At 31.9% G+C, this 25,843-nt stretch overlaps 1 protein-coding gene across 1 annotated transcript in view; it reads left to right on the forward strand.

Moving 5' to 3' along the window:
- Positions 1 to 25,843, forward strand: part of LOC145307015 (sodium channel protein para-like) — a 63,409-nt gene that overhangs the window by 37,364 nt on the left and 202 nt on the right. The window contains exons 8-16 of the mRNA XM_080149353.1: positions 4,855 to 4,950; positions 18,363 to 18,502; positions 19,276 to 19,473; positions 20,118 to 20,211; positions 20,876 to 21,000; positions 21,392 to 21,504; positions 21,791 to 21,939; positions 24,461 to 24,593; positions 24,959 to 25,036. Of these exons, the coding sequence (XP_080005479.1) occupies positions 4,855 to 4,950; positions 18,363 to 18,502; positions 19,276 to 19,473; positions 20,118 to 20,211; positions 20,876 to 21,000; positions 21,392 to 21,504; positions 21,791 to 21,939; positions 24,461 to 24,593; positions 24,959 to 25,036 (1,126 nt within the window). The remainder of the gene's footprint in view (positions 1 to 4,854; positions 4,951 to 18,362; positions 18,503 to 19,275; positions 19,474 to 20,117; positions 20,212 to 20,875; positions 21,001 to 21,391; positions 21,505 to 21,790; positions 21,940 to 24,460; positions 24,594 to 24,958; positions 25,037 to 25,843) is intronic.

Here is a 25,843-nt window from a genome sequence, read left to right on the forward strand (position 1 = left end):
TGCTACAAAACCTATTAATATATGGTTGATTAGAACAGGTTCTCAGCCATACTGAAAAATATGTATAGCATCGTATTATATCCAGTTTTCTACGAATAAAAATACACAGTCATAATATTAAAACCAGTTTTTTAACCTTCGCCATCTCAAGGCTAAAAAACTGGTTTTAATCTTATAATGGTATATTTTTATATCCGTGGAAAGCTGTTTATAATACGATATGATGGATATGCCTAAAAGATTTAGGCATAGAAGCAGCTTTACCAATGATAGGCCAATATATATTTTACCATTTGTATTGTAGGACGTCATTTTTTAACATTTTTATATATTTTCATAAATCCCCCCTGAGATGGATTCTTAAAAAAAATTGCCCCAATAATTTTCTCAAAAACAGCTGCATTTTAGATTTTATTGAAAAGTGAAATTAAGTTACCTAACCTAGGGTAATGAAATGAACTATGTCCCAATTTAGGTTCTGACACAGAAGTCAAAGCACCTTCTTACGCACTGTGTTAGTGGGGCAAAATTGTTTTCGTGAAAAATCCTCCAAATTCACATAAAAAATCTTCTTAACCCTTCTATGATTTTGTTTAATTTTTGTAGATTTTTAATGTGATTTTGGTGGATTTTTCGCGAAAACAATTTTGCCCCACTAAGTGATTAGTGGGGCAAATTTTTTTTAAGAATCCACCTCTGGTTAGATTCTTGAGCTGGATCTTTAAATCATTTCAATGGTGCGCCAAATCAGGGTGAGCCAACTTTCCACCAATGAGAGCACAGAATTTCACGAAATGTCGAACTGTGATTGGCTGAAATTCGGCGCACCCCGTCTTGGCGCACCATTGAAATAATGTAAAGATCCAGCTTTGGATAATACGGCCCTGGCTTTTTTGAAATTATAATTCCCAAGGAGTAAACCTAAGGAGGAGAATAATGGCAAAATAAATACAAATCCGCTTACAATCCGCTGGATAAGAACCTGTTCTCAGTCATACTATCCGCGGATAATGTCAGCGGAAAGCTGTCTATGATACTATGCTAAATATAGTAAACCTAAGGAGGAGAATAATGGCAAAATTCAGGGATCCAAAGGGATAAGACAATGGCCGATAAATTGATGTTCATACCCAATTATGATACACAAAATTCCCCCCTTTTTGTAGATTGCAATAATTCAAAAATTGTTTAAACACTCAAATTAATAAAACAAACAATGAAAATTAATTAAAAGTCCCCAAAGTTGTTAAGAAAACGTTATTATAAAACCTTGGGGACCAGTGTAATAAACAGCCTAATGTCCCCTCCCTCCCTGGCTAAGAGACACTGAGTTAGAAAGAAAAAAAAGAGGTTTTTTTTCGTATTCATTCCGAACCGATTATTATCAGATAGATAAGAACCGGTTCGGCAACTCGGGGCTAAAAAAAACTGGTTTTAATCTTATAATTGTACATTCTATATCCGCGGAAAGCTGTTTATAATACAATGAAAGAAATAACTATTCTCGTATTTATTCGAAACCGATGGATTAGAACCGGTTCTCATCCATACGAAAAAGTTATGTCTAACATCGTATTACATCTAGTTTTCTTTTAATATAAAAATGTACAATCATAAGATTAAAACCAGTTTTGGCATCTCGTGGCTAAAATAAAAACTGGTTTAAATCTTATAACTGTTTATCTTTATATCCGCGGAAAGCTGTTTTTAATACGATGCGAGAAATAACTATTATCATATTTTTTGTAATATTAATCATAATCTTTTTTAAAAATAGTTTTCAAAATTGTCGGTAATGCTATACACGATTTTTCAGTATGGCTGAGAACTGGTCTAATCCAGCGGATATTGATCGGTTTATTTTGACCTATTGTGAAGGGGAAAGAAACTAGGGGGGGGGGGGAAGAGGACATTGGGCTGTTTATTACATTAGTCCCCAAAGTTTTATAATAATGTTTTTTTTGTTGTTGGCTAAACAACTTTGGGGACTTTTAGTTGAGTGTCCAAACGTTTCAACCAGTAATTGTAATCTGAATAATGGGTTTATTTTGTGTACCATCATTGGGGATATTGTACCTCTGTTTATCGGCTATTGTCTTATCCCTTTAGATCCCTGGTCTGTTAGTCTCATATATTTAAACCTTAATTTGAAAGGTAAACATTGTTTGGGCTTCGTATTATAGACAGTTTTCCGCGGATATTATGCGGATAGTGTAGGACTGAGAACCGGTTCTAATCCAGCGGATATTAATCGGTTATGTTATTGAAACCCTAATTGGAAAGGTAAATATTGTTTGGGTTCTAACAAACAAATTAGACAATCCCACTAGGGCTATTTATGTTATCTATCTATCAAACAAGAAAATGCTATTATAAAACTTTGGGGACTAGTGTAATAAACAGCCCATTGCCCCCCCCCCCCCCCTTCTCTAGAAAGGTTTAACAACATTATCTTATTATTAAATTTAATATGTCGACAATTTTTATGACATCGAGAGAGGGGACAATGGGCTGTTAATTACACTAGTCCCAAAAGTTATATAACAACGTTTTCTTATTCGTTTTCCTTATCAACTTTGAGGACTTGAGTGAAAATTTTGATTGGTTGGTTAATAAATTAAGTTCAAATGTTTTAACTACTAATTGTAATCTACATTAAGGGGTAATTTTGTGTATCATTCTTGATTATGTTCATGAATTTATTGGCCATTGTCTTATCCCTTTAGATTCTGATTTAAGTAGCCTTGTACGTTTCAAGTCTGATAGAAGCAAAGCTTTGGATACCAGTATAAAACGTTGGGCACCAGTATAAAACTTTGGGTACAAGTATAATACTTTGGGTACCAGTATAAAACTTTGGGTACCAGTATAATACTTTGGGTACCAGTATAAAACCTTGGGTACCAGTATAAAACTTTGGGTACCAGTATAAAACTTTGGGTACCACTATAAAACTTTGGGTACCAGTATAAAACTTTGGATACTATTATATAAAACTTTGGGTACCAGTATAAAACTTTGGGTACCAGTATAAAACTTTGGGTACCACTATAAAACTTTGGGTACCAGTATAAAACTTTGGATACTATTATATAAAACTTTGGGTACCAGTATAAAACTTTGGGTACCAGTATAAAACTTTGGGTACCAGTATGAAACTTTGGGTACCACTATAAAACTTTGGGTACCAGTATAAAACTTTGGATACTATTATATAAAACTTTGGGTACCACTATAAAACTTTGGGTACCAGTATAAAACTTTGGATACTATTATATAAAACTTTGGGTACCAGTATAAAACTTTGGGTACCAGTATAAAACTTTGGGTACCAGTATAAAACTTTGGGTACCAGTATAAAACTTTGGGTACCAGTAGATCCCAGGTTTTATGTTGATATACTAGCAGCAGAAAAGTTTAACAAGTATTTGTTTTTCCAGAGTAATAATTGAATTATTATCTTAACAAAACTATCGTATTATAGACAGCTATCCGCGGACATTATGCGGATAATATAGGACTGAGAACTGGATCTAATCCAGCGGATATTGACCGGTTTTTCCACAGAGTAATAATTGAATTATTATCTTAACAAAACTATTTTTTACTTTTTTTCTTACTTTTTTTTAGTAGCGAAGCTACTCTATAATTCACTTTGTCCGTCCGTCCGTCTGTAATTGATTTTCTCGGCTGCTATTAAAGGTAGACAGTTGTACCAATGAGAATCTAGTATATAGTTTACTTGCTCCGTCAGTCTGTTGGTCAGGCTTTTAAAGAAACTATTATCATGTTTCTTATAATTTGGATTAGAACTGGTTCTCATCCATACAAAAAATCTATGTCTAGCATAGTATTACATCCAGTTTTCTATGAATATAAAAATGTTCAATATTAGGATCAAAACTAGTTTTTATCTTATAATTGTACATTTTATATCCGCGGAAAGCTGTTTATAATACGATGCGATATAAAACTATTACTCTTATTGTAATGACAATCTGCTTTAAAACTCAAGATAATTGTGCGTTTGTCCATCCATGACTTTTCCCAGTGCCATTTATGGATGTTGTCATCCTTGTTGCCACAAAAACAAGCTCTGCATCCCCCAGGGAGGGAGGTGACACTGGGCTGTTTACTCCACTAGTCCCCAAAGTTTTATAATAGCGTTTTCCTATTCGTTGTTTTCCTATTCGTTTTCCGATTTTTATTGGTTTGTTCATAAAGTTTTCAACCACTAAATTGTAATCAACAGAAGGAATAATTTTGTGTAATATCATTGGGGATATACATTATACATCAATTTATTGGTCATTGTCTTATCCCTTTAGATCCCTGTCTGCACCAACCGAATGAACTAATAAATGGATTTTGAGTTGACATTATAATTTAAAGTATGGCTTCAAACCCGGTTGATATCAGTTTTAAAATTTAAAAAATGCCTCCCCTAGCGGATAATAATCAAACTAAAATCTAAATTTCAGAATAGCCATTTGAGATTCCGCAGGCACGGACTGAAAAAAACTTGTTTTAATCTTATAAATGTACATTTTATATTCGTAGAAAACTGGATGTAATACGATATAATTTGTATGGCTGAGAACTGGTTCTAATCCACCAGATATTAATCGTTTCAAATGAAAATGAGAATAGTTATTTCTTGCATTTTTTTATAAACAGCTATCTGCGGAATTAAAATGTACAATTATAAGATTAAAACCAGTTTTTTTTGCCCCGTGTCCCCAAAGTTTTATAATAACGTTTTCTTATTTGTTGAATTAACAAATTTAGGGACTTTTATCCAATTTTTATTTGTGTGTTTAAACTTTTCAACCACTAATTATAATTAAATTTCAGAATAGCCATCCACGTGTTGAGCCACCCTCTGTTCTCCTTCGCCATCATCTGCACAATTCTTGTCAACTGTTATGTCATGGTAGAAAAAGATACAGAGTAAGTTTTTTTTTTCATTTTCCCGCATTTTCTCCCAAGAAGGAACAGTCCGGATTTAATTTTTATTTTCATTTTCATGTAATACCTATATTTGCGACAACTTATACTACACAGTAATTTTAAATTTTGAACAACAACAAAATCTCTGCCCCTTTCGGAGAGCATCAAATAATTCTTGTTAACTGTTATGTCATGGTAGAAAAAGATACAGAGTAAGTTTTTCTTTCTATTTACAAAATTGACAATCTACTGAGAAACAGTGTGAAGTATCCAATAAAAAATGACGTCATATAATTTAAATGACCAATGATAGGCCAGTATACATTGTAATTGGCCAATGGTAAATTGTATACTGGTCTCTCATTGGTCATTTGTATTGTATTTAGTCATTTTTAATTAAGTACTACTGCTTCTTACTTTTATAACTGACCTAAAAAAAAGATTTTTCCTAAAAATGTACAATTTCTAACCAATAACAAGTTGGTTTGTTCTGTTTCCAATAATGACAATATACTGATTTTTTAAATTTTCACAATTGCTATTTCAGATTTTTGAAAGGTGTTAAAAATATAAAAATTTTAGTGGCAAAGCCTTAATTAACCCATTAGTGCCGAACCGGGTTTTAAAACCCGGTGCCAGAAAATGTAAAAAAACCGGTTTCCGGCTTCATAATTGCATCATTCTCAGTATGAATCCCCCCTCTACTACCCTGGCTTTCATTTCCCCCTGGAGCAGGCAGTTTTGCTTACTTCCGTTTGCCGGTATAGATCAACAAAGTTTGAAAATCATGACAATTCAAAATACCCCATCTAACTTTTTTGTTTTTATAGTAAAGTTGCTGATTTTTTTCGTTTAATCTAAAGTTTATTGACAAGTACATCTATTTGTGAATTCGTTTTATTTAAATTATTATTTTTTATATGATTTTTTTATCGTTTTTTTACGCCCTATATAGGCCCGGTTCGGCATTTCCATTTTGAGTCTGAAATTTTTATTACCCGGTTTCACTAATAGATCTTTTTTGACAACAACAACAAAACAGGGTTTTTTTACCCAAAATCGCCGGCTAAACACGAAATTTGAAATAAATCGCTTCGTATTATACTTGTAGCTCTTTAGATTACATGAGGTTGTGTAGTTTTCAATTACGGATCGTATCAAAGTTCTAAAAAGTGTTCATCTCACTTTTGGCGTTCAAAAATTACATTTTTCGATTTTTGGTCAAAATAACCGGGTTTATACAGGTCAACCGGGTTTTAAAACTGGGGGAAAGCACCAAAAACGGGTGTTAATGCCTGGTTGGTATTTATGGCCAAGCCGAACCGGGTTTTTTTGCAACTTTCCTGTGCACGCCACTAGAGCAAAACAAAAAAATACGAATTCCGTTTTGACCATTATAAAGCTTCCCTGAAACTTACAGCTCGATCGGCCCATAAAAGTGGCGCTCGGCACTAATGGGTTAATCTAATATGAAATGGCCTAAAATTTGAATAATAATCTTACTAAATTTTAGGTTTTTAGAATTGGATTATTAAATAAAAACTATGAATTATCAAAATATGTTAATAGTTATTTTTTAGGTCTGTTTTGGAAACTTTTCATAATTTAAAGTTAATTTTTATAAATCTAAACAGAAATGATTAATTAAATATTTTAGACAATTGAAACAATTACATATATTCTATTTGATACTTGAAATGAAAATCAGCAATTGTTAGTTTAGGGTGATAATTAATACAAAAAATAGAAAACAATTCTAGATTTTTTTAGTTTTATTGGTAAGAGAGGGGATTTTAAAAAAATGAAAAATGCAAGTAAAAGGGTTTAATTTTTTTTTTTTTTTTTGTAGAAAATTATCCATAATTGAACACAGTAATAGTGTCTGACTGATTATGACGTAACAAAAAAAAAATAGCCAATGAGAGGTCGTTATTGACTAATGGTAAAATTTATAGTGGCCTCTCATTGGCTAATTTTTTTTGTTACGTCATAATGAGTCAGACACTATTTCTGTGTTCTCCATAATACGATGCGATACATGATGTGTTTAGTATGGCTTAGAAATGGTTCTAATTCATTCGGAGCCATACTGGAAAATATATTACATTTACCCCAAAATATTTAAAAGCTGTCTAATTTTCAAATTTTAATGGATTTTCCTATAATTTGGAAAATCTGCCTTTTGTAGTTTTTAAATACAGAAGAGAAAAGAAATGGATGTAGAATATAATTTAAATTAAATTTTTTTATATTTTAGAAGCAATTTGCATTTAAAAATCAGTTTTTTAGTTGAATTGATTTTTACAAAATGATTAAAACTTAGGTAAAACTTATAAACTTATAAGAAATGACGTCATACAATACAAATGACCAATGATAGGGCAGTATATATTTTAATGGGCCAATGGAAAAACGTATACTGAGCTGGATCTTTAAATCATTTTTAAAAATGCAGCGCTGTGATTGGCTGAAATTTGGCGCGCCCCGATTTAAATCACCACTAAAATGATTTAAAGATCCAGCTCTGGTCTATCATTGGTCATTTTTATTGTATGACGTCATTTTTAATTAAGCACTACTGCTTCTTTCTTTTATATAACTGACCTAAAAAAAGATTTTTTTTTTAAAATGTACAATTTCTAACCAATAAGAAGTTGGTTTGTTCATACATTGTCTTTCTAATGGAACCTTGATGACAACAGCCATAAAAGCGAAGCTCTAAAACGGTATGACAGACGAACATTAGAATGTTAGAACTGATTATACAAAATATAATTAAGTTTTGACCAAATTATATATTAAAGGGAGAGGTAGGTTGCGGGTAAAATCCGTAAAGGTGTGTGTTTTAAGGCTTAAAAATAGTAGTAGAGCGATAATATTCACTAAATATGTGTATTTCTTATTGAAAAGAAATATAGACAATTTTTTTAAAAAAGAAGTTAACATAATTTTTTATCGTTCTACTACTGTTTTTAACTTATGACACATAACCTTTACGGATTTTAACAGAAACCTACCTCTCCCTTTGTTAAAAAACTTCTTAAATACAGAAAACTGTTCAAGAACATACTGACATTTTTAGGACATTTAACATGAAAAATTGTTAATAAAAAAGTTTAAAAATAATATGGTTAAAATGGACGTACGGCCATTCTTCCAACTACTATAGAGTTCCTCTTTCTAAATCGTACCTAGCTACTACAGGAATCATCATACAAAGATTAAAATCAATAGGACAATTTAAACATGCCTAAATTAACGAAAAAAGCTATCCGTTACGGACGGACCGAACCTAATTATAGAAAAGCTTCGCTTTTAACAATAAGGAGATTTATCATCTCGGTTTTATGAACTGGGCCATTCGTTCGCGTAAATCCATTAAAGTTGGGTGTTGGGTTATAATCAAATGCTCTTATTAAGTCAAAGTTTTCTTGATTGTAACTATATAAACAGATCTATAGAATAGATGTAAATACAGACAACTACCTTACTTCCTTTTTCAAAGACCTCTTTTGTCTGCTTCTAAATTACTTTCTGCTACTTAGCTGTGTTAGTATAAGCGACACCATTGGTTGATTTTCAGTGACCTAATAGAAAGGTTGCACATGGTGTGAGATACAGTTATTTAACCATTTCTTCATCTAGTGTTTTACTCTAATACTATATATAGAACTAGCGGCTACGCTCCTAGAAGCCTCTAGGGGCACTTGAGGAGGGGAGAGTCGAATTTAATAATTAAATTTTTTATTTTAGATTTTGTTTTAAAAGAAAAAGTAAAAAAAATTTGGGGTAGGCGAAAATTTTTTTTTTTTGGGGGGGGGGTGCCCCCCTTTATTTTTAATTTTAGTTAAAAAATAAAAAATAAAAAATTCGGGGGGGGATTTTTCATTTTTTGGGGAGGTTGGGGGTGTCCCACCTCCCAAGAAAATAGTTATAAACCTTCTTGGGACTTATGAGAAGCTACCATGTTAAGGAGAACCCGCTCTGTTCAGCGGTTAGCGAGATCCTTCAGTACAAACATACAAACACACAAACACACATACACACATACACACAAACACACAAACATCCTGTTACTTTATTATAAGGATGGACCATAATTATGAACACTTTGACTTAATAATAGCATTTGACTACAACCCAACACCCAATTTTACTGAATTGCGCGAAAAAATGAGATTCTTTATTGTTTTGCTACTATTGATTGCATTTGCGCTATCATCTAATGCCTTTATAAATTAATTAAAATAACATAAGTATTTAAAGCCAGGAAGGGAAGGGACAATGGGCTGTTTATTACACTAGTCCCCAAAGTTATATTACAACATTTTCTTATTCGTTGGCTCAACAACTTTGGAGACTTTCATAAAAGTATCAAAAAGTTTCAACCACTAATTGTAACCTTCAAAGGGGTAATTTTGTGTATCATCAATGGGGATGTACATTAATTTATCGCCCATTGTCTTATCCCTTTAGATCCCTGATTAAAAGCTTGGGATAAATATTTTAAAGATATAAAAAAATTGTCTTAAGTAGAACAGTTTTGAAACAAGGATTACAACATCCATAAAAGCGAAGCACTGAAACGGTAAGACAAACAGACATTAATACTTGTATAGTGTCAGAACTGAATAATCAGAATATAAATGTATAAGAGTCAAAGTAAAATTGTAAGTAAATTTGTTGAAAAACTGCTTGATACAGGAAAATGTTTATGGACATACTTACATTTTTAGGACTTAGTTATAGAGATGCTTCGCTAATAATATTGTACTTTGTTGTCCAAGGAATCAATATACTAAAAATCAGATCAATCGGATGATTAGATCACAAAAAAATTGTTGTTAAAAAAGTAAAAAATCAACATGTTTAAAATGGACGTACGGACATTTTGGTAATCATTATAGAGTTGCTACGCTTTCTAAATCGTACCTAACTTCTAAAGAAATCACCATGCAAAATTTGAAAACGATAGGACAATTCTAACATTCCTAAATTAACGAAAAAAGATATCCGTTACGGACGTACGGACGGACCGACCCTAATTATAGAAAAGCTTCGCTTTAAAAAAAAACATCGTATCATATTTTTAAATTTTATTAAAATAAAAAAAAAGATATTTTTCCCTAATTTGCTATTAGTAAAGTCGAATTTAAAATTAATTTAATTTTTGAATTATAAAATTACAATTATAGTTATGTCATTAAATTAAGATATTTATGTATTTATACATGGGATTTTTATTTTAAATTATTTTTTGATAAATTTAAAGGGCTTTTTTTATTTTTTTTACTCAAACTCCTGATTTAAATGTCAATTTTTAACTAGCTAGCAATTTTATGAGCGGCTACGCCCCTAGAGGCCTCTAGTGGCACTTTAAATGTTTGGTGTTGAAAAAAATTTCGATTTATTGGGATTTCTCTTGGTAGGTTGGTGGTACCATCTCCCAAAATATTTATAAACCTTCACAGGAACTATGAAAAGCTACCCTGTAAAGAAGAACCATATCGGTTCAGTGATTAGCAAGATCCTTTGGTACAAACAGACAAACTGATATACAAAGATCCTGTTACTTTATTATAAGGACCGGCGGCTTTGCCCCTAGCCTCTAGGGGCTTTGCCCCAAGAGGTTTGATCAAACCAAAATTTTTTGGGGGGGTATTTTTATTTTCTTTGGGGGTTGGGGGTGTCCCATCCCAAAGAAAATAGTTATAAACCTTCCTGGGACCTATGAGAAGCTACCCTGTAAAGGAGAACCCGATCGGTTCAGCGGTTAGCAAGATCCTTAAAGATTGAAATTGATGTCAAAATCAGACAAAGAACACATGTGTTTCCGAAGTCGTTGCTAGCTTTCAAAAGTTATAGAATATTAATAGAGTTTATGTAAAAAATGTTCAAAATAAAAGTCCCTCTAAATTAAAATTTGAATTGTGAATGTCCTCTATATATATATTTATATGTCGTTTCTTCAGTTGTTTTGTTCATAGACACAAACACAAGGGGTATAGTCCCTTTCGTGGCATCGCCTCTTAAGGGGCGATTCGTCGTATTTTTACAGTAGCTTTTGAGAGGTTATTTTAGGTTAGGTTAGGTTATTTAGGTTAGATGATTGACCCAGCAGTGTTAGATCCACCCGCAGGGGCTAGGAATTGGAGAAAAGCTACAGTTAAAATACGATGAAAAGCCCCTTAAGAGGCGTTGCCACGAAAGGGACTATACCCCCAAACAAGGATAGGAGTCATCAGAAGTAGTGAAACTTTAGAGTTTATTAATTTAAACTAGGACAACTTTATCCATAAGCAGCAACCAAAAAACTAAATAAAACTATATAAATATATGTATAATGTCCAATAATGACCAATAATACATTGTAATTTACCAATCATTGGTCATTTGTATTTACGCTGTTTCATGTTTCATATAAGAGAATACTTTTTTTGAAATTATTGTTTCAAAAGTTATCAATAAAGAACGAATGTTTTCATAAGATTAAAACCAGTTTTTTTAGGCTGGTCCTTTGGCATTCTGGGGCTAAAAAACTGGTTTTAATCTTATACTTGAACATTTTTATATCCGCGGATAGCTGTTTATAATACGATGCAATAAATAACTATCATAACAACACTTACAGACATAGACATAGAGAGGGGACAATAAGCTGTTTATTACACTAGTCCCCAATTTTTTATAATAACATTTTCTTCTTTGTTGTCTTAACAACTTTGAAGACTTTGGTGATTCAAACGTTTCAACCACTAATTATAATCTAGATAAGGGGTAATTTTGTGTATTATCATTGGGGGAGTACATCAATTTATCAGCAATTTCCTTATCCCTTTAAATCTGTGCATATAAAAGATATAGAGTAGCTTTAATTGAAAAGAAAAACATAAACATTCAGGAGAATCAAACAACTAAAGGAATTATATTATCAAAACAAGGCTCTGCAGGTTTCATCAAGCTACAAATTTCCAGTGACTTAAAGCTGTCTTAGTTTTCTTTCTTTTTATAAAAAAAAAGTATATCTATTTATTTATCGCATCATATTATAAACAGCTTTCTGCAGATATAAAATATCCAATTATAAGATAAAAACCAGTTTTTTTAAGACCCGAAATACAGAATGCACAGGCTAAAAAACACATTTTTATATTTGTTGAAAACTGCATATAATACAATGCTATACATAATTTTTGAACGTTGGGCCGAGAACCGGTTCTTCCACTGGATATATATCATGTTAAAGCAAAAATAATATAGTGACTTGGTGAAAACTGAAGAGCCCTAAATTGAAGTAACTGTCCAGAACTAGGATTTAAGATTTGTTTTTTTTTCATTTACCTTACTTAGATTTTGCAAGCCAAGGTAATAGAATGATAATTAAATATAAAATTGAAGGTGTTTAATGAGTGGATGTAATTTGTAATTTTATATCATTAATTCTTCTTTAACCTGTGTAATTGTATTAAGCAAAAAGAATGAAAAAATTGTTTTTGTTGGTGGGGAAAGTTTATTGATAAGCAACTCTTAATGTTTTTAACAAATCTATTTAAATCCTAGAAGTTAAAGTATAAAATTTTTAAGAGCACATATTTTAAGCTTTTTAGATCCAGTATAAATAATGATAATTTTTTGCTGAAATCTAAGAAGTCAATCAATATGCAGAATTCTATCATCTTATTTTAATAGATAAATAAAAAAAAATACAGAAATTATAAATTTGTGCTTTAAAAAATTTTATATGGCAGTTACTTAAATATTTTCTATTTGAGGGTGTTTGTTTTTTAAATAGTTAAATACCTAAATATGATTTTAATTAAAAAACATATTTAAACCACATGGTGAAAAAAATAAGATATTTATTTAAATTAGATATTTTGAGTGTAAAGTAGCTAAGAAAGTAACAGATTTTTTGTTATGTCGTCAAAAACTTAATTGTCTTAAAATATTCTTTTGACTATTTGAATAAGTAAACTGGTTAAAAAGATGGGTTCTGACTGTTTATTTAACTAACACACTCCTTAAATGTAGTGGGGACTAAAGACTTATTGTTAAAAAGAACTAGGCATTTAAAAATGCCAATAGTGGACTTTAAAAAGACCTCTCCACAGAGTTAATAAAATATCTAAAAAGTACTTAAATCAGTCTTTTTTAAGTAATCAACTAAACCAAAGATAAAGGGAATGAAATTATGTAAAAATTGTACTCAATGCTTCTTATTGTAAATTGTGAAATTTTGAAAATCTGACACATATTTAATATCAGACTATTATTTTATATCCAAAAATCTTTAACTTTATTTGTTCAATTAGTTCAGAGTGACTTGTCTTAAGAATAAAGTTAGCTTTTTATGAGTAGAAAGTTTTTTTTTAAATATTCTATTTGTTCTTTTTAATAATATGTCTTAATCTTCACTTAATTTTATCTTTTTTATATTTATCTATTTTTGATTATAGTGCTAATTTTTGTAAGTATCTAAATCTATTTCTAGGTTTAAGATCTGGGCACCAAATAATTGGTTGCAAAGTTAGTGCACCAAATAATTCCCTTTTTAGGGATAAATTAAAGGTTGAGTTGAACAGAAATTTTCTACAGTGTTTCATAAGTACAACAATTTCTTACATTAAAATATGAAATTTTAAATAAATGAAATCTATTATCTTCTCAAAAATGTACTGCAGGACTTCTTTTTAGAAGGAAGAAAGAAAAAAAATAAACAAAAAAATGCAAATCAACTATTTAAATATTGAATTTAAAATACTTTGTTGTGTTGTATATTGTTTTAGAAAGAAATAGTTTTCATCATAATAATTTATCTTTAATGACCAACAATGGTGTGAAAAATGTAAATTGAATTGAGTTGTATTTGAAACACTCTAGAGATGCTGTACAAAATTTTAACTTTAGTCATATCTTAATCCCTTATAGAGTAGTATCCAATTTTTTAGGGGTAGGGGGGGGGGGGCAGGGTTGTAGATCAGGGCAATAATTTATTCCCATATTGAAAATAGTATATATGCCTTGTTCTGGTCACTTTGAGTCTTGTTAAAACAGGTTTTTAAGAGCTGTGATAATGATTATTTGACCATAATGAAATTTTTTCTTCACTCTAAATGGTTTCCATGGGGTGGGGTAGAGTTTTCTTGAAAGCTTAGTAAGAAATTATCTATATGTGTACATCACTATCAAGTAAGTTTTAGAGAAAAGTTTTAATTCATTCGAAGCTACTTTTCGTGCTTAAATAACTTTCTTTTGTAAATGTCTATTAACATATAGTCTACTAAAAGCCATATTGGGTTTGTATTTTTTTGGCAAACTTAATTTATTAAAACTTTGTGAGTTTAGAGAATAACAGTAATTTTAAAAAAAATTTGTAAAATATATTTTTGCAGTTATTGGTATCATAATCAGCACAGCTCAACTTTCCAAAGTAAGGCCTCTGTAATCAATCTTTTACCCTTTTCCTGTTAGAAATAAGCAAAGAGAAATTTAGAGCCATCTAGTGGATGTGATTTGAAACATATTTTCAGGAATATTGAACCTCTCTTTTAGTGTGTGGTTCCTATTAGTGTAGATTTACTTTGTAGGGTCCTAGGACAAATCCAGGAGTCCCAAATGTCGGAGTGAACAAACGTTGGAGTGGAAACTTAATCTAACCTAACCTACTTTTAACTATCATATAGGCTTTTAAATGCCTAAAAACTGTGGGGTGCTTATTTGTATATTCATATCTTAACCTAACCTAACCTGTATAGAAATACTTAATTAAATTAATATTTTAACACTCCTGTGTTTGTCTACTCTGACGTTTGGGACTCCTGCGTTTGATCTGGAACCTTTTGTAGATGTACTACTGTACACTCTAATTCCCCTCTTTTTGATGTACTTTATAACCTCAAAAGCATTCACCTACCTTCCCCTGAATATGTTAAGTTCAAATGTTTTGATCATGTTTTGATTCTGGCAATAATTGGGTGTGAACAATGAGGTGCTTATTGCAATAGTCCCCCAAAGATAACTTTTTCTTATTTGTTGGCTTAACAACTTTGAGGTCAATTATTAAATTTTGATTGGGTGGTTCATTAAGTTGTAAGGGGTAATTTTGTGTGTCATAATTGGGGATGTATTGTACACCAATTTATCAGCCATTGTCTTATTTCTTTAGATCCTCTGTACAAATCATCTTTTGATATAGTTTCTTTCAACCAGAAATCAGACATGATCAAAATACTGACCAACTTTGGTGAAAAAAAAATACCCCATTATTCTGTAATCTTTTAGATGGGTGTACTTTGTGACCCCTTTCATTTGTACATTATAAGATTCAGAGATGTTCCCTCTCCACATTGAAGTTTTAGACAAATTATCTTAAACATTTTCTTAAACTTGCCAGTTTAAAAAGAAAATATTTAAGAAACCCTGGTGAAAATTATTTCAGATACAGATTCAATCAGAGAGAGAGGGGACAATGGCAGTTTATTACACTAGTCCCCTAAGTTTTTTAATAATGCTTTCTTATTCATTGGTTCTACAACTTTGAGGACTTAGTGAATTTTGATTGGTTGGTTTATTAAGTTAAGTGTTCAAAAGTTCCAACCATTAATTTTTCATCACAGAAGGGGTAATTTTGTGCATCATCATTGGGGATGTACACCAATTACATTGGCTATTGTCTTATCCCTTTAGATCCCTGGATTCATTTGAATCAACTCCCATCTTGTAGTGTTGAACCTATTAGTGTAACATCATAATTAACAATATTCTTATAATCCTTACTAGATATTTTACATCTATATATATTTATGTAGTTTGAATGTACATTGTAGATCTTTATCAATAATAATCCAAGAAAACCTTTGTATAATTATTATTACTAATATTTAGAACCCCTTAGAACTTGTATCCTAGAATTATTCTCATAAATTAAAAGTTCACATTTAAATGATTTTTAGTTTAATAAGAATAATTCCTACTTGTCATAGATTTTAACTTTTAGTTAATATAACAATGGTTCAAGTTTAAGACTTGGCTGTTTCAAAAAACCTACCATCAACCAATGTTTTAGAAATGAATCATTATATACCTTGGTATTACAAAATTTCCATATCTATTTTAAGTGAATATACAAAAAAAACATTATAATGAAACCCTAACTGTTTATAAAAGTTTAGTGTATTTTATATTGTAGATAGTTTTTAGATCCTTTAGATGTTTTATTCATAGTTTTATTTATGTTATATCAGAATTTAGATAATTGTACATATTATAACCATCATTTGAAATCATATTTAATTTAAATTAAAGAATTATGAAAATATCATAATTAAGAAAAATTGAAATTTTGGTTGCATTAAAAGTTTTGAAATATACGTATAAAAAAAACATAATTAATCACAAAATTTGGTTCTTGAAAAGACTTCAAGCTTGTATCTATAACTAGTTAAGAAAGCTTTGAAAAAAAAATATTAGAAAAGTAACTAAGAAGAATAGGCTAGGGCTTTTGTTATATTTAATAACTGATGTGAAAATGTTTAGCGGTGAAAAAATGTCTTTTTGTTTAATTTTTACCGAAGCTTTGGAATCTTTGGTTGGCTTTATATATAAAATAATTAAGTGATTTTTCTGTAAGTTTAGGCTTACTTAAAGTATTATATTTTTGCAAATGGAAGCATATTATACTGTCTCTATTTATGTAAGAAAAAATCATATATTGATATTACATGTTGCTAAATACCAATTAAGCCTAGATTTTTTGTTGGCCATATTACAATAAAGTTTAATTAAGTTGGCCATCTCCCCCAAAACTGATTCTTGACACATTTTGTCTGTTCTGGAAAATTTAAGAATTGTGTACTCAATATGCAATATACAGGATTATATACTAGAGTGGGTTGATTTTGGACATTTCTATCTGAGACCAAAGTAGGAATTTGCACATGATTTTTTATAAGTATATTACACCTCTGGATTATTTAAATTTAGTCCAAAAACCATTCAGAGGTGTATTATATTCATAAAAATAATGTGCAAGTTCCCGCTTTGGTCTCAGATAAAAATGTTTAAAATAAACCCACCCTAGTATATACTTTAAAAAAATGAAAAGGATTATATACTAATGAAATTGATACATAGAATATATAAATCTAGAGAATTGTACAAAAACATTGTATCGTAGTAACCCAAACTACCATCCTTCCCTAAGGCTCAGTAAAAAAAGGAGGGATGCGGCACAAATCATTTTTGTGTTGTTTTCCTTTTTTTGCTAGGAGCTGAGATGTGCTATAGACTAGAACCCAACTAAATCTTATGATAAAGCCTTAGTTTTGGAATTGTTATTTGAAAAAAAGGAATTAGAAGAAAAAAATGTTTAACCTGCTGGTTATTTTTAGCTAAGGTACCTAAATTTTTTCCAGATTAAATACTAAAATCAACAAATAAGATATGTTTTAAAATTAAGGCTTTATGAAAATGTTTTATTAGGAATTTATTTTGTCTTGCCATTATGGGATAATTCTAATAATTAATAAGAGTTTTATCTTATTTTATTGGAATTATAACTTATTATAAGGCAAAACAAAATTTTGTATTAAATAAACAGCAGTTAGCAAAATATTAAATGATAGGGAATTTGAAAATATAGCTTTTATATTAATAATTATCTTAAATTTTTATTTAAATGGTCGAAAAATTTTATATTATATAAAAATAATTTTATTTTCAAAATTTTTTTGTTTGAAATTTTGAACTTAGGATTTATTTTAAGTAAATGATTTTGCTTTCTACTGTTTATAATGCAAAGGTTTTTATTGAAGAATTTGATAGGGTTTTGGAAAAAAAGTTACAGTAAAATATTTATAGGTATAAAAAATTCCTTTGAAATTTTTTATTAATTCCTACTTTCTTCAATAAAAAACTTTATATTATCTCACAATATATAATTAAATACAGAAACTCACTAGACCCTAGAAATTATCAGCAATGCTTTTTAAATTAGCTCTTATAAAAAACTTTTCTAAAGAGACTAAGAAGATTTTAAAAAAATAATTAACAATTTTAAAATTCATTAAGAATTTTTAAAAAATATTCTCATATTTATTATATATTGTGAGTATATAAACCTTTTTTTTAGCTGCAATATAATACCAAAACTTTGTCAAAATTAACTTTTCTCAGAAAAAATTATTTTTGAGTAAAATTCTAACTTTGACATAAAAATTGGTATAAGGAGAAATAGAGAAACATATAAATTTGTAAAACAAACAGAAAAACAGTCAATTTAAAAAAAAAATGGGCAAAGCTTTATTCGAATGTTTAATTTGGGTGAAATTTTTTGTTTTACAACATAGTTTCGCTAATTTCTGCGTTTCGCGCTATTTGCCGCGTTTTTCATAACAAATACTCCACGTGTGTAGGTACACTGCGTCAACGGAAGTCGTCTTTACTGCCATCTATACATATGAATCAGCTGTGAAGTTGTTGTCGCGAGGTTTTGCGTTGGACAGCTTTACCTACCTTCGTGATGCATGGAATTGGCTTGACTTTGCTGTCATAGGTAATCTATCTGTCTATCTATCTATCTATCTATCTATCTATTTACCTACCTTCGTGATGCATGGAATTGGCTCGACTTTGCTGTCATATGTAAGTAAACACACAGTTGGGCAAGCGTGATGCAAATTGTCATGTGTGACATCATAAAAATACATCTAAAAAAGAAGGGTGAAAGGAGAAGTGGGAAAGGAAACCCCCCCAAATTAGATGTATTTTTATGACGTCACATGTGACATTTAAGGCATTCTCGCAGCGGGCAAATCGCTAGAAAGTGTCATGTGTGACGTCATAAAAATACTATAAATCCATTCCTTTTTTATAGAGTTTTCCTTCCCCACTTCTCCACTCCTTCCTTTTTAGACGTATTTTTATGGCGTCACACATATCACTTTCCAGCGCTTTAGTGTCATAGGTAAATAAAGATTGCGAGAGAGGAGACAATGGGCTGTTTATTATACTGGTCCCCAAAGTTTTTTTTATTCGTTGGCTTAATACCTTTGGGAACTTGAGTGAATTTTGATTGGTTGGAATTTTGTGCATCATCATTGCTGATATCCATCAATTTATCGGACATTGTCTTATCCCTTTAGATTCCTGTGAAAACTAATCTTGTTCATCCATCCATCCATTCCTCCTAAGCTATCTATCAGTCTGTCAGTCTGTCTATCTATCTATCTATAAATCTATCTATTAATCTATCTATCTATCTATATATCTATCTATAAATCTATCTATCTATCTATATATCTATCTATAAATCTATCTATCTCCTAGGTATGAGCTACGTGACCATCGCCATCGACCTCGGGTCCTTCAGCGCGCTGCGAACATTCCGTGTGTTCCGAGCGCTCAAGTCCGTGGCCGTCATCCCCGGCCTCAAGACCATCGTATCCGCCATCGTCTACTCTGTGAAGAATCTGCGTGATGTCATCATTCTGACTGTGTTCGCCCTGGCTGTGTTTGCTCTACTAGGCAAAATATTTCATATATTTTCCCGCCATTTAAGTGTTCTTTACTTTTTCGCTCTTTTATTCTAAACCAAAATTTTCCGCCATTTTTTAAGCTAAAATTTCCCGCTATGTGATATTCTATACTAAAATTCCCCGCCCTTTTATTTTAAACTTAAATTTCCCGCTCTTCTATTCTAAACTAAAATTTTTCTCCATTTTACTCCTAAACTAAACTTTCTCGAAATTTTTTTATAAACTAAAATTTCCCGCCATTTTTTTTTCAAAATCTATCCAATTTTTCTAAAATTAAAAGTTTCCTGCCATTTTGTTAAAAACTCGCCTATTTAAAGTTAGGTTATAAAAGCCTAGCATTGATAGCAACCTCTATGTTTCTATGTGGTTTTGAAGGAGAGTAATCTTAATTTAAAAAAACATACTTTGGGGGGGGGAGGGGATAGGGATTTAATCATCGATATCGTAATTTTGGCAGGGGGGGAGGAGGGTATTAAAAGTGTTAATTTTTCAACTCATCCTAAATCCCCCCCCCCATTTTTCTAAGAAATTTGTGGGGGCATTTGTTTTACAATAACAGTACCCAAACTTCCAAACTTATTTTTGCTTGACTATGATTAGGCTTCCTTGAAATATTGTGTGTGTGTGTGACAGGTTTACAAATCTACATGGGTACTTTGTCTCAGAAATGTGTCCGGCAGTGGCCTTATCACGACCAGGAGGAAGCTCTCCTTTGGGGCAATCTCAGGTACCCAAAGTTTTATAAAGTACCCAAAGTTTTATAAAGTACCCAAAGTTTTATAATAACAGACAGTCAGTGGCCTTATCACGACCAGGAGGAAGCTCTCCTTTGGGGCAATCTCAGGTACCCAAAGTTTTATAAAGTCCCCAAAAGTTTATAAAGTACCCAAAGTTTTATAAAGTACCCAAAGTTTTATAAAGTACCCAAAAGTTTATAAAGTCCCCAAAGTTTTATAATAACAGACAGTCAGTGGTCTTATCACGACCAGGAGGAGGCTCTCCTTTGGGGTAATCTCAGGTACCCAAAGTTTTATAAAGTACACAAAGTTTTATAAAGTCCCCAAAGTTTTAAAATAACATATACAGTCAGTGGCCTTATCACCACCAGGAGGAGGCTCTCCTTTGGGGCAATCTCAGGTACCCAAAGTTTTATAAAGTCCCCAAAGTTTTATAATAACATACAGTCAGTATTCTTATAACGACCAGGAGGAAGCCCTGCTCTGGGGCAATCTCAGGTACCCAAAGTACCCAAAAACAATGGGCTGTTTATTACACTAGTCCCCAAAGTTTTCTTATTTATTGACTTAACAACTTTTGGGACAATTATTTGGTTTTGCCTGGTTGGTTCATTAGGTTGAGTGATCAAACGTTTCAACCACTAATCTTTTCAGTGACGAGTCCTGGGACTTTTTCATGCACAACGAAACCAACTGGTGGAGAGACGAGGATGACAACTACGGCATGTGTGGCAACGCGTCCGGCGCCGGAAAATGTCCGGCCGGCTTCATCTGTCTAGGTATCTAGGATAAGTAGCTTTATAGCAAGATTTTTCTAAAACTATATTCATTATTTCGCGCCATTTTTCTGCACTTTTTACATAACCTTATTATTCTTATCTTCCACTTTTGTTGCAATGCTTAAAAGATTCCCCGCCATTTCTGTGAACCTCAATGTCTGTTTAATTTTTAGAGTAAAACACTAGAGGGGGAAAAGGGGTTAAATAACTGTTTCTCCCCATCACAATTACCTTATGCCGACTCTAAATTGGGTTATTGTAAATCAACCAATATGGTGTCGGAAATATTAACACAGCCAAGTAGCAGAAAAAAAATTACTAGCAGACAAAAAAAAGGTCATTGGAAAAGGGAGGGAGTTATCTGTGTATATACATCTGTTGTTTAATTTAGCTGGGTATGGACCGAACCCCAACTATGGCTACACCAGTTTCGACTCCTTCATCACCGCCTATCTCTGCGCCTTCAGACTCATGACCCAGGACTTCTGGGAGAATCTTTATCAGGTATTTACTTTATCCTACGCCCCTAGAGGCCCTTGAGGTGGAAGATATCGGTATCCACTTAACCGTTATGATTCTCCTTTACAGTACAGCTTTTTATAGGTCCTAGGAAAGCTATAACTATTTTAGGAGAAATTGCCCCCAGAAAAAATTACCCCCTTCCACCCCAAAAAATATTTGTTTAAAAAAAAAATTAAAAAAAAAAAACATTTTGTTATTCATTCTATGAAGATTGAATCAATATATTACTCTGTTTTATTCAAAGATTACTCAATTATATTACTTTCAGATTACCCTGGTAACCAGCGGACCCTTGCATATATCCTTTTTCATCTTCAACATTTTCCTTGGATCTTTCTATCTGATCAACTTGATTTTGGCCATTGTCGCCATGTCTTATGATGAGCTACAAAGACAAGCGGAAGAAGAAACTGCAAGGTAGATAGATATTTAGATAGACAGATAGATAGATAGACAGATAGATAGACAGATAGATAGATAGATAGATAGATAGATAGATAGATAGATAGATAGATAGATAGATAGATAGATAGATAGATAGATAGATAGATAGATAGATAGATAGATAGATAGATAGATAGATAGATAGATAGATAGATAGATAGATAGATAGATAGATAGATAGATAGATAGATATATAGATAGATAGATAGATAGATAGATAGATAGATAGATAGATAGATAGATAGATAGATAGATAGATAGATAGATAGATAGATAGATAGATAGATAGATAGATAGATAGATAGATAGATAGATAGACAGATAGACAGATAGACAGACAGATAGATAGATAGATAGATAGATAGATAGATAGATAGATAGATAGATAGATAGATAGATAGATAGATAGATAGATAGATAGATAGATAGATAGATAGATAGATAGATAGATAGATAGATAGATAGATAGATAGATAGATAGATAGATAGATAGATAGATAGATAGATAGATAGATAGATAGATAGATAGATAGATAGATAGATAGATAGATAGATAGATAGATAGATAGATAGATAGATAGATAGATAGATAGATAGATAGATAGATAGATAGATAGATAGATAGATAGATAGATAGATAGATAGATAGATAGATAGATAGATAGATAGATAGATAGATAGATAGATAGATAGATAGATAGATAGATAGATAGATAGATAGATAGATAGATAGATAGATAGATAGATAGATAGATAGATAGATAGATAGATAGATAGATAGATAGATAGATAGATAGATAGATAGATAGATAGATAGATAGATAGATAGATAGATAGATAGATAGATAGATAGATAGATAGATAGATAGATAGATAGATAGATAGATAGATAGACAAACAGACAGACAGACTTGATATTGGCCATTGTCGCCATGTCTTATGATGAGCTATAAAGACAAGCGATAGAAGAAACTGCAAGGTAGATAGATAGATAGACATATAGATAGATAGATAGACATATAGACAGATAAACATATATACAGATAGACATAGAGACAGATAGACATATAGACAGACAGACAGACAAACATGGCAGACAGATAGACAGACAAACAGACAGAAGGACAAAGACAAGCGGAAGAAGAAACTGCAAGGTAGATAGATAGATAGATAGACAGATAGAAATATATATAGATAGACAGATAGATAGATAGACAGATAGATAGATAGACAGATAGATAGATAGATAGATAGATAGATAGATAGATAGATAGATAGACAGATAGAAATATAAATAGATGGACAGATAGATAGATAGACAGATAGATAGATAGATAGATAGATAGATAGATAGATAGATTGACAGACATGACAGACATGACAGACATGACAGACATGACAGACATGACAGACATGACAGACATGACAGACATGACAGACATGACAGACTTGACAGACATGACAGACATGACAGACATGACAGACATGACAGACATGACAGACATGACAGACATGACAGACATGACAGACATGACAGACATGACAGACATGACAGACATGACAGACATGACAGACATGACAGACATGACAGACATGACAGACATGACAGACATGACAGACATGACAGACATGACAGACATGACAGACATGACAGACATGACAGACATGACAGACATGACAGACATGACAGACATGACAGACATGACAGACATGACAGACATGACAGACATGACAGACATGACAGACATGACAGACATGACAGACATGACAGACATGACAGACATGACAGACATGACAAACATGACAGACATGACAGACATGACAGACATGACAGACATGACAGACATGACAGACATGACAGACATGACAGACATGACAGACATGACAGACATGACAGACATGACAGACATGACAGACATGACAGACATGACAGACATGACAGACAGACTTGACAGACAGACATGACAGACAGACATGACAGACATGACAGACAGACATGACAGACAGACATGACAGACATGACAGACAGACATGACAGACAGATAGACAGACAGACTTAATATTAACCATTGTCGCCAAGTCTTATGATGAGCTACTAAGACAAGCGGAATAAGAAATTGTAAGGAAGATAGAAAGATAGATAGATAGACAGATATACAGACAAACATGACAGACAGATAGATAGACAGACAGACAGACTTGATATTGGCCATTGTCGCCAAGTCTTATGATGAACTACAAAGACAAGCGGAAGAAGAAACTGCAAGGTAGATAGATAGATAGACATATAGATAGATAGATAGACAGATAGATAGATAGATAAACAGACAGAGAGAAAGACAGACATAAAGTCAGAAATACAGACAGACAGACAAACTTGCTTATTGACGAAAGGCAGAAATCTAAACGGATAATACAATGGCTAAAAAATTTATGTAAATTTCCCCAATGATGATAAATAAAATTACCCCTTCTATAATTTTAAATTTTCCAGGGAACTCGAAGAACTGGAGGCGATAAAAGAGGCAGAGGAGGCGGCTTTAGCCGAGGCTGAAGCCGCCGCCGCCGAAGCCGCTATGGAAGCAGCTATGGAATTTGGTGATGACTTTGGGGATGACGATGATAAGGTATACATTTACTTGGCTATCTATTTATCTATCTATGGAAAAGTATCTTTTAGGGTTTACAGCCTTTATTTTTTTATGTATCATCAAAATTATCATATGTCCTTGTTCTCTATACATTTTCACACAAGAATATACAAAAAAAAATAATCTATCCTGTATTATAGAGTGCTAGAGGGGGTGGAGGTGGGTCGTTGCTCCAGTCCCAGTCCAACATCGATTCTGTCTGTCTGTCTGTCAGTCTGTCTATCTAACTATCCATTTATCTATTTAGATTTATTGTGATTTTTATATCTAAGATGTTAATGAATATTGTAAAATCCGGCAGTGCCCAAACTTTTCCACCAATATTTTTTTTGATTGTTTAGAGTGCTGGAGGGGGTGGAGGTGGATCGCTACTTCAGTCCCAGTCCAACATCGACTCAGTGGGCGCTCCGTCCCCCGTCAAGGAATAAATAGATGCAGTCATTTCCCGCCATTAATTGAAACTTCCCGCCATTTATATGCTAAACTAAAGTTTCCCGCCATTTCATACTAAACTGAAATTTTCCACAAATATTTTTTGGCTCCCGCGGATTCCTCATTTCCCGCATACCTTAGACACCGACTAATATCCAGTGGATTTGAAGCGGTTTTCAGCCATACTGAAAACTTATGTCTAGGATCGTATTATATCCAGTTTTCTATGAATATAAAAATGTATAATCATAAGATTAAAACCTTTTTTTTTAGCCAGTGCCTTCGACACGTCGGGGGTAAAGGCTAAAAAACTGGTTTTAATCTTATAATTGTACATTTTATAACCATGGAAAGCTGTTTATAATATTATACGAGAATTAACTATTATCGTATTTTTTTAATACCTTAATATATACTTTATTGTTTTAAAAAATATATAAAAGTTATGACTAGGGTTGGGCCGGATATCCGGTGTGGCCGGATATCCGGCCATTTTCAATATCCGGTCGGATACCGGATATTGAAACTATCCGGCCGGATATCCGGCTATGACTTTTTTTATATTTTACACCAAAAATCTCTGCTTTTCAAAATTTTAAATGGCTATAATTTTTTGAAAATGTTAATCTTTATGTAAATTTTATATATGAAATCTCAAAAGTTTATTAATAAATTTTTTTTGCTACTTTAATATCTGGTAATTTATCCGGTTATCCGGCCGGATATCCGGTAATTTGGCCGGATAACCGGATATTTGCCGGATATCGGATATCCGGCATTTGAAATCAGCCGGA

The sequence above is a fragment of the Acartia tonsa genome, chromosome 15 (genome assembly GCF_053477335.1).
Source record: "Acartia tonsa isolate MP-2025a chromosome 15, ASM5347733v1, whole genome shotgun sequence".
In the NCBI taxonomy this organism is placed as follows: domain Eukaryota; kingdom Metazoa; phylum Arthropoda; class Copepoda; order Calanoida; family Acartiidae; genus Acartia; species Acartia tonsa.